This window comes from Parasteatoda tepidariorum, chromosome 4 (assembly GCF_043381705.1).
Source record: "Parasteatoda tepidariorum isolate YZ-2023 chromosome 4, CAS_Ptep_4.0, whole genome shotgun sequence".
NCBI classification, from domain to species: Eukaryota; Metazoa; Arthropoda; class Arachnida; order Araneae; family Theridiidae; genus Parasteatoda; species Parasteatoda tepidariorum.
This window is the reverse complement of record NC_092207.1, coordinates 96047785-96059011: the sequence shown is the minus strand read 5'-3', so window position 1 is coordinate 96059011 and position 11227 is coordinate 96047785. Positions and strand designations below refer to the sequence as shown.

The window sequence follows — 11227 nt, the reverse complement described above, 5'->3', positions numbered from 1 at the left end:
CGCCCACATGTTGCGCGGACTGTTAGAGACTTCTGTTCAGCACAACGCATGCAACTTCTTCCTTGGCCTGCTTATTCGCCGGATATGTCGCCTATTGAGCACGTGTGGGATATGGTTGGTCGGCGTCTCACTCGTGATCCGCGTCCTGCAGTTTCCAAAGACGAACTTTGGTTGCGCATACAAGCGATATGGAATTCTCTTCCTCAAGCAGATATTCAACATCTGTTTGACTCCATGCCACGTCGTATAGCAGCACTTATTGCAGCGCGTGGTGGCTGCACCAAATACTGATTTCGGACGCTTAATTTGTTTCTTTTGTTTTGAAAATTTCATCATTTATTTGTATCAGTACAAGTCGTTTCTGCATTAAATTTCATTTGATTCTGATGATTCTTTCATGGTGTTGCATTTTCAACAAACAGCAGTTTATATACGATTTACATGACATTTGTAATATTTTTTTACTAAAACAATCTTACCAAATTAACAAAATTATATCAACTGCATAACTCATAATCAATATGTGCATATATTAAGAAAAAGGTCTCATTTTTTAAAATTACTTATGGTCATGCATAAAAAATGCCAGGCTTCCTGGTAATTGATGAATAATAGTCATCGCTCCTACTCCAACTATTCCAGATATTATTATAAGTATCATCAGCAATGTCCCAAATTTGGATGACCTAAGCAACAAAATAATAATAATACAAATAAAAGTCAAAATAAATATTAGCTCAAAATATATTTTGAAATAATAGAATTGAAAAACAGGTGATTACTTTTTTAGAACCCATGTTATAATGACTCCCAGCAGTGTTAGTTGCATAACTAGAGCAAGAATCCATGTATGATACAAACACTAAATTTGTGACAAAGAGAAGAAGTGAGATTGAATATATTAGAAATAAAAAAAAATTACAGTTCACAGAAAACTGTTATCGTGTATGAAAGAGTTATTTATAACTAGTAGTTTCAATTTTGAACAACACATTTTTTAAATATTAGCCCATGCAACGTGCACCAAACGTGGCACATTAGATTATTGCAAATGGAGCTTTTGTAAGTAAAGTTTGTAAGTTTTGTAAGTAAGATTTACTGTTCCATTTCCTACCTTAAAATTAAATTAAAACATGAATTAGTGTTCTAAGTGGTATGCATGCATATATATGCACTCTTGTATGTGTAATAAGAAATTTACAATTTACAAATATGCAATATACGAAGCTAAGACGACTAGTAGAAACCTGTTTCTATCAGTGGGTAAAAATGAACTAGTTTTGAGAGCAAATGACTTAAAAGTAAAGTAACAAAGATAGTGGATAGATGTTTAAATGTCATTCGGAGTATTCAAATCTTATTATGCTTAAATGAATTCAAAAGAAATACTTTCTAAAACTATACATATTAAATTATACTCACGATTTCTGTTGATTTCATAAAGTTATTGATGTAAAGGAAATTCATCCACCAGTTTTTACGGCACATCTCTAATGGCTGACCGGTGTAACCATGCCATAAAGGCCCAGAGCCCAAAAGTGGAAATAATAAAAACAGGATCGTTGTCACTAGTTGTGCGCTTGATAATCTAAAAAAAATGGATATATATAATGGATGCAAAGTATAAGTTCAGAGTGAAGATAAAATAAAGGAAAGTTATAGACATATGAAAAAGGGGGGGGGAATAATGAAAAAAATGACAAACGACTGATTAAAAAAAAAAAAAAGGGATGAAATTTTTTAAAAAAAGCGGAAAATAAAAGATAAAATCTTTTCATCAGCCCACACGATTATATCCGCAAAAAAGAGTGCTTTCTGATATTGTATCAATGTAGCCAAAGCAAAATATACTAATACAATAGTGTGAGGAGCACTCAAAAAAATTTTTTTTACAAAAATTACAACAAATAAAATAGGACCCAATAAGTAAAAATTACACGTAAAAACAGAAAATAAAATAAAAGAAAAAGAAAAAACAGTATAAAACAAAATCTATAAAGCGAGTAGCGAAATCAGATGTACTTACATGAACGGGAAATTTTTCAAGAATGATTTAAAAATATTTTCGCAACAAGACTGCCAGATTACAAATCGATTTGCGCTTTTGTTTTCATATTTCGTTAGTTAGTTACTAACTAACTAACTAACAAAATATGAAAACAAAAGCGCAAATCGAGTGTAACTAGAGGAATTTAAAGTGCCGTTCTTACTGCATTGCTGAAGTGGTTAGTTATGCTGTGCATCGATTTGTTAGTTGCCAAGGATGGGCCCAAAATGGATGTGCACATTGTAATATTATACTGGATAATTTAAAAAGTTGACCGCAAATAATTTTAGAAAATAAATATTTATTTAAGAAAAAATATAAAATATAAAAGAGAAACATAAATTACCTGTTTTGCAANAGTAGTAAAACATTTCACTACAAGCATCTAAGAGTAAAATGCAGCCAATGTTTTAAAAAGTAGTATCACCAAATGTTTTCGCTAATTACATACAAGAATAAATAAAAGTGAAATTAAAATGTTAATTTAGGCTATAGTTGAGTTAAGCGTTCACAACAGGAAATTTTTTTAAGCTAGCAGACATAAAATACTTACATTAATTTTTTAATAAATCAAAAATTAAAACAATTTTTTTAAGAAACATATCCCATTAACTGACAATGTCGCAGTTTTTAGAGAAAATTTTTAGAAGGATAATGCAAATAAAATAATTTAAAGTAAATAAATTTATAAAAAAATTTATACCTACCTAAAATATCTGAGAAAAAAGACTTTAATTAAAGAGAATTTTGCTTTCTCTTTTTCCTGCAAATATCTCCACCCGTTGTATGTAATAGTAACTGCTCTGCAAAAAGAATGAAGGTAATTTATATTTCAATATTATTATTTTTCTATGCATTAATTACATATTTCATACAGACATATATTTTTTGAAGTATGTAACAGAGTAGATATGCATAATTAGTATGTATGTATAGCTTCATTGAAGAACGCAAGCGCAGCACATGATTAGACAATTTTACATTAGAAAATCTGAATTTGCTTGCTTAATTCATTACATGATATAAAATGTGATTAAATATAAGAACAAACAGAATTTTTCATTAATACTAAGGACTTTTACTTTTCTATTTTAGCAAAGTACTTGATGTTCTTAAAATATTTCTAATGTTTTACCATTAAACTGAATGTTTTACCTATTAAACTGAACTGCATTAAAAATTACTATTTTCTTATTTTTATTATAAAAAAATTTATGTACTCATTAAAAAAAATAAAATTTTCTTCCAACTTGCTGAATAGTTTTTTTCTACAGGATTTTCCTTTTTACAAAATAAAATTCGGAAAATAATTCACTGAAAATGAAAGTATGGAAAAACCAGCTAAATATGGTAAATTTTAATGCGTTTTTAACTCTACGAAAACGCAAAAAAGTACAGTAATTTTTTTCTAATGCGTTTTGAGAAAGAGTTCAGTAAAATTAAAAATAAAACCTGATTTTATAGTATGTGAACAAAATCTGGTAAATGAGGTAAAATTTCATCGTGATATATTAAAGCATGGCATAAAAAAACAAGATATTTGGTTACATTTTTTTTTCTATTTTTTTTACTATGTGTGTGGTAATAAAAACTACAATTTATTAAACGAAAATTTCCATTAAACCATTTTCCTAACAATCGGAAAAATCAACAAACTGAATTGTTCAAATTTGATTTCCTATTTTGATTTCATAACCAGAATTATATTTCATACCAGAAATGCTATTATCATACAGTACGGTAATTTCAAAAGAATTTTCTTTCTACAGGTAAAATATGCATGTAATTAATTAATATTTAAGTAAAACCCTTTAGGTTATAAATTTACTTTCAAAACTAAGAATTTTTTGATGAACTTGACTCTATGTATTTTGAGTTGGATATTATTTTGAAAGACGCAAGACAAATCTTTTAAAAATATTTTGCAAGTATAAAATATTTTCTTCTTATTCATACAGACAGACAATCATTTATATATACTTTTATCAAAATACAAGTTTAAAGTGTCAGAAGTAGTACGCAAAACTATCTTAACATCAGATTTCCTGAAACTTTTCCTTGAATAAAGAAAGCTAACTTTTTAACTGATATTTTTTAAAAACTACTTATCGACATTATCTTGTTTTAAATTTTCTTCTAATTTTTCCCTACATATTGTCTTCTTTCTAGGAATGGTTGTATTGAAACCATATAAACGGAAAAATAAAGCAACTAAATAGCTCTAATACCATGTTTTTTCTGTTATCCAGAATCTTGTTCAGATTCCGGATTTCGTTCAATCAGTAGGGACCTTAAAATAAAACTAAACCGATTTTAATAATAGTTTATTCAAAACAGTTTTACATTACATAAATGCACAGTGGTATATTCTATTTTGTATTTTAATGTAAGAGTTAGAACATTACATCTCATTATACTATTCTTATTTAAGAAATATAATCAATAAATAAAAGCAAAAATAACTTTTTAAACTTGTTAATTTATTTAAGTCTCCTGCAGCGGAATATATTAAGTCAATCTGCAGCTTTAATCTTCAAAAAATCAAATTTGTCTGCAATTTTTAATCAGTTATACACAGATAATTAAGCTTAATCTGGCAAAATATTTGGTATAATCTGCAGCTTTTAAATATAATAAAGCAGTTATGAACAAAACTTTTATGCTTAAATTTAGTTTAAATCTTACTCAATCATACTTTATGTTTTCTCAAAATGAAGGGAAAAAAAAGGCTTATACTAAGTCCAATAATTAAGAATGAGTTTGCAAATGATAATGTCAAAATTAAATCTTTTTGAGTTTAAAGGTAGAAATTGCTAGAATTGTAGATTATGTTATTCTGATTAGCACCTATTCAAAAAATTTTCAAATGAAATTCATTTCCTTACAATTACAGGTACTTATTAGACAAATCAAACAAGTACCTAAAAAATTTAAATTGAATGTAATTCTTTGGTATATTTTTTTAGAAAAAAAAACTATTTATGTTTTTTTCTAAATAAAAATCTAAATTTTTTTCCGCTTTATCTTTAATTTTTACTTGTTTCCAATTTTTTCTGCTACCAATGTTTTTTTTCTTCTTTAAAGTCTGAGGGGTAAAATATTCTGCAGATATTGTACTCATCTGAAGCACGTGCTACCGGGTATAAGACATTGAATACATTATTTTTAATGTTTTATAATGTACTGCAACTTATAGACAGTGGTCAACATTTCACGTAAATAATTTATTGCTAGAAAAACTGTTTTAAATAGTTTATTTCTGTTATTTTTTTTAAAAAGAAAAATCGGTCTTATTGGAAATAACATTTAGTAAATTTAACAATACACTATTATTTTATTCGTGTAAAAATCACACTTTAAATTCCCCTTTAAAAATAGAACAACTAACGGATATAAACTAAGACCAAATCAATTTATTTTTATATCTCGTATTCATCCATAAGAAATTGGATGGGTCTTTTAAGTTCTATCGGGTAAAGAAACAAAGTAATTCACAACAGTAACCCACCCTGTTAGAAATTCCGGATCAAATCATGATAAAAAGCCTGGTACTTTTTAACGTAAAATACATTTTTAATGGAACAGGTTACGGAACAAAACTCTGATATACTGACATTTTTACAAAAATAATTACCGTAAAATCACCGAATCACTCTAATTAAATAAATATCAGAATAAATAATAAATAGGGGGATAATATCTTATGGTTAAAATGGATTTTATGGATGATGCATCCAAAGTGTCGGTACTTTAAATCGTAGTTTGATCTGTAATTTTGCACAGTGCAATATCTAAACCCCAGTGCTAGTGGGGCTGCAATATTTCAATTAGAATAAAGTTTAGGGCATAAGTATTTCATTACATGATTATAACTTTGTAAAATTTCTACATAGTTACATTCTTTTTAAGAACTTCAGTATTTTATGTAATTTCTGATTTTATTTATTAAACAACTGTGGTTATAGTTTAACAATAGTTATAGAATTACAGACTAATATAATACTTACGCTAGAAACGAAATGGTATCTACTCCTACAGAAGCGTTTGCTATTCCAGAGAAGAAGAAACTTTCAAAGAACCGAGTGAAATTTACTGCCTTACCTACAAAAATCATTTAAAATGTATATATTTTTTTCAAATATAACTGTTTCCACAATGATTAATATGACACGTTTATTGCATTTAGCTCGACTATTAATATTATTATTTTAATTTGTATTGTAGACAATGTAGTATATTTTCAATTAGACGATTCATAATAATAAAAAAAATCATTATAACTTTTTGAGAATTAAGGGACCAGTGACTCCTACCGTGTGAATAATTCTGGATCAAATTACAGTACAAAGTACCGGCACTCAGGGTGTCGGTTCATTTAACTGTAATATCCATTTTTTCAGAAACATTTTCGGGAAGAAAAATCTGATATACCGCTATTTTTACAGCAATAATTACCGTAAAATCACCAAGTTCCTGAATTAAATAAACATTACTGTAAATATTACGGTACATTATTTTACGGATTTTTAAGAAAATGCACGGATTTTACGGAAAGTGCCAGAACATTAAACCGTAATTGATCCGAAATTTTTTACAATGTTTTATTTCCTTATATAGTTCCTAAAATAGCAAACGGTTTAGAAACATTTTTCCTAAAATATGCTCGTTAGCAATAAAAAAATGATTTAAAAAAATTGTTGCTTGAACAACGCAAACCTTTCACAGCTATATTTCATTTATACCAAATATTTTCAAAAATATTTTATGATGAAATTCTACTGTCAATTCTATATCAAAAAACTGTAGTTGGGTGTAAGGAGATCAGGGGTGTATAAAATGCAGTTATAAGCTTCTTGCTTCACTTGGTTTTAAAATAAGGTTAATATATTTAATTTCCAAATTTAATTAAGTGGTTAAGTCTAATTTCAATCATTTTGAGTTAATATGAGAAAAATATCCATTAAATTTTTTTTTCATATCGAACTACAGTCAGTGTTTGTTTACTTTTCCTAAAACATATTACCTGAACAATAACATATATGCTAAAGATGTTAAGAAGATTAACAGGAAAGAACAAAATCAAAAAACGATATTTTTTTAAAAAAAAAAACGGAGTTAAAACACGACGCTTTTTTTTACAATTGAATTCTTCAATTAAGTTAGATGAGTAGGTGTAAAAAGGGCATTATTAGCATGATTTAAAAAAAACAGCAGGAAAACTGCATAAATAATATTATACATACTTATTTAAAATTGTAAAAAGAAAATAATTTTATTTATGTAATAAACATTCTGAGATAAAAAGGTACCCCTTTTAACTCTGAAAAAGAGTTAAAAGGGGTAGTTTTTTTTAACTCTGAAAAAGAGAATGAACTCCTGAATGAAGAGGTGGAGTTGCAAGTTTCGGAAAAGTTCAGAATTAATTTTACTAAACAAACCAGTTTTACTTTCAGAACTAGTTACCATGAGACAATGTTTATATTTTTTATCAAGAATAATTTCTCTAAATCCATGTACTTATCTCTTCCCTGTGAATAAGACTATTGTCACAGTAATATAGAAACGCCCTACCAACAAGGCTATTCCGGCGTTGTTTAACTTAATCTAATATTATTAGTTGCGATTTTTAAATGCTTTTTTTTTACATTTCTTTTGCATTGCTACTCGCTAACGTATGCATTTTACATAAATTACAATGTTATGTATGTATGTTATGTATTATGCATTCATTATGTCTTTATGTTATGTACTGCTAATGTATGTAACTTCTTCACTTTTCATTATCTTCACCTTTTCAACCACTATACTTTCCTTCATTATTCTTTTATTCCCCATATATCTAAGTTTTTCCAACACACTCTATATATTTATCAGATTTTGTATTAAAATATTTTTTTTTCGGTTTCAGCAAAGTACTTACTGAATTTTTGGAAATGCAGGATGTTCAGATGTCCATAGGTATGGCCATAAATTATTAAAATAACAACAATTGGGCGAATCGCACAAAGGCATGAGAGATTTTCATGATAATTCTTCGTACTTAAGACTTTTATAGCATTTCCATAAATCGATGAGTTACTTATTACTTTCTGTAAACAAGCTGAAAAATATACAAAAAATATGATCAAAATTATATATTTAATGTAATTGTTGACATTTTTAAAAATTCTGAATCAAATTACAGTAAAAAGTACCGGAATTTAGGGAGCATTATCTGTAAAATCCATTTTCACCTTAAAATATTACACAGTAATTTTCATAGTAATATTTATTTAATTGGAGGAATTCTGGGATTTTTCAGTAAATATTGCTATAAAAAGTAGAGTATAGCAGATTTTTTATTCTGTTCTAGTAAAAATGAATTTCATTCCGTAAAATCCATTTTTACCGTGAAATATTATAACGTAATTTTTATAGTATTGTTTATTTAATTATAAAGATTCTGGGATTTTACAGTAATTATTATTGTAAAAAGTCTGTTATATCAATTTTTTTTTATTCTGTAACATATGTTCCAGTAAAAATGGATTTTATAGTAAAATGTACCAGCAAACTGAGAGCAGTAACTCTTCGCCGAAATTTGATCCAAAAAATTTTTAAATAGTGTATAAGCAGTTAATAGTTTTAAATCAGTTATTGCATAAAAAACATTTTGCAAAAATCCAAATAATTGTTTCAATTTATTTGAACATTGTTTTAAAACCTTACGTCATATCAAAGTAGTTTACCGAAATAATCATGTTAAGTAATATTAGGGAATAATAGACACACATAATAGGTCTAAACTTTTTATTTGACTATATAAATATTTAAATGAAAATTTACTAGTTTATATAAATTGTATGCTTCTTTAGATATTAAATTACTTTAAATTCCTTAATTATCTCTCTTACCGGCAGTTGGAAAAGTTGGAAAAACGTCTAAGACCTGAATACTTACAGACCTAAAATTTCTAAAAAAAAGCTAATGAATATGTAGAACAAAATATTTTTGTATAAATACTTATGGTTTGAATTTACATATTAAATAAATTATGATTTTTTAAAAATTTTGAAATAAATTTCAAAAACTTTCAAGTGGTTTTTATCAAGCAGTACTGTCCGATGAGATTTTTACCTTACGTCACATTTTATTTTCAAATTAATACTTTCACCGTAAAATCGTGCTTTCCTGGAATAAAATTTTAAGAAAAAGTATTAGAAATTGTTAAAATTATTTTCAAAATGCGTGACCTATATTTTCGTAATCAACATTAGGTAACATTAAAATCAAAAGTATAATGAAAAAAATTGTGATAGCTTTATTACGATTACTGGTTACCCATTGGTCGAATGCGTTTTTTTCTGGTTTGACTCCGATAAACGCCGCAGCATTTCAAATCATGGGTTGCAAATGAGTTGGTTGTCTCAATTGATGTTTGTCGTCGGATTGGTTTTCAAATCCTGGCTATATACGTGTTTCAAGATGTCACAAAATACTTTTCCTTCTTCAGTATTCATATTAAAATCACCGCCGAGACAGTAATTATACGTTAATAATAAGAATAACTTAAAAAATACTTTAAATTTTTATTATGTAAATACATTAAGAATGACTGCTGTTGAAAATAAAACGAAAAAAAGAATTCTAAGGAAATTATCAAACAGCAGTGGTTGCCATAGCAACGCATGCAATGACGTATGCACGCTGTTTACTATCACTCTTGAACTCAGTTGAAGCGTGTCATGACGTCCAAATAAAGCGTGCACGTAATAAAACCCAAAACAAGACCTATTTTACCAATAAACGAATGAAATTTGAAAAATTCCGAGTATAAAACCCTGAGAACGATATTTAAATATAGGCTTATATATTGTCATTATTAAAATTTTCTTTCTGTTTGCAACCTAAATAATGAATGAAACTAATTGCAGAACTTTTCAAGTTTTGGATGACCTAGTGGGATTATTAATGACCCGAAAAAATATTTAAGTTGAGAAAATTACAGTGCTTTTTATATTTTCTATTTGAAATTTATGCTATTTTAGTCATAGTTCTGAAGAAATTAAATAATGAATGAGAAAAAAAAATAATTAAAAATTTAGATCTTGATGTTGTATCGCTAAATGATCCCACAATTTTTCAAATTCGCACGTATTAGTAGTTATTGAGATCAAATCTTTGAAATTTCTTTAAGATTAATCATTGAAATTTCTTTAATTTGGAAAATTTATTTTCTGTAAATTTTAGAACATGAATAAAAAAAATTTAAAAAAATGTTCTTTGGATATTATTGCTTAGTAAAAATATAATTCCGATAATTTATCAAATTCTTTTAATAACAAGCAGACTGTTTTTAAAATTAAAAATCACCAAAATATACTTTTACTTGTAATTAGAGTCTCAGAAAGAAAATATATCGGCACCAAAGGGTTAAAGCAGATTTTGTTGACATTTCTAACGAAATTAAAGTCTCTAACGAATTACAAAATACAGTATTAATACCATCAAATTCCATAACTCATTTATATGTCTATAAATTTTAAGTATACTGGTTGTAAAATTTATCGTAGAGAAGTTGTGAAAAATGATGATTGGAAAAATTACTTTCCCACTTGAAGGCATTTATGCGATTACTAATATTTGCGAGTTTATTCAAGCCACCGAAACACCTCATTTTAGAATTGCGAGTCACTATAAATATATTGAGGTCACTACATAACTCCCAAAAGTCTTTCGCTTTTAAAATTACATGGTTAATACCTGACGTAGCGACTTAATCAAATCTATTTGCAAACAATTAACTGTATCCAATCAGGTAAAATAAAATGCAAATTGAAACATAATGAGAACATACATTAAAGCGATTTCAAGGATAGAAGGAAATGCATTAAATTAATTTTAATGTAACTCGGAAAAAAGGTCTGAAAGCGTTTAAGAAAATCGTTACAAACTATATGGAAAACTACGAATACATTCGAAAAACGGAGAATAATAACAGTTCAGTTGTTTTCCCCAACATTAAAACAAGAAAATGCTTTCAATTCGTCGAAAATAATTTTTGCAATATTTACTTAGTGGTTTGGTTTTCTCCTTTTGAGTGCTTTCATTTATCAATCTAAAATACATGTCCAATACTGTTCCTACAATCATGAATATTACAAATATTCCAACAACACATCTGAAATGAGTCATAATATT

At 27.3% G+C, this 11227-nt stretch overlaps 1 protein-coding gene across 1 annotated transcript in view; it reads right to left on the bottom strand.

Moving 5' to 3' along the window:
* Positions 1-11227, bottom strand: part of LOC107455043 (nose resistant to fluoxetine protein 6) — a 35927-nt gene that overhangs the window by 7156 nt on the left and 17544 nt on the right. The window contains exons 5-11 of the mRNA XM_043049094.2: positions 11101-11207; positions 7968-8147; positions 6055-6148; positions 2755-2850; positions 1423-1588; positions 783-862; positions 564-686 (exon numbers count right to left, since the gene is read on the bottom strand). Of these exons, the coding sequence (XP_042905028.1) occupies positions 564-686; positions 783-862; positions 1423-1588; positions 2755-2850; positions 6055-6148; positions 7968-8147; positions 11101-11207 (846 nt within the window). The remainder of the gene's footprint in view (positions 1-563; positions 687-782; positions 863-1422; positions 1589-2754; positions 2851-6054; positions 6149-7967; positions 8148-11100; positions 11208-11227) is intronic.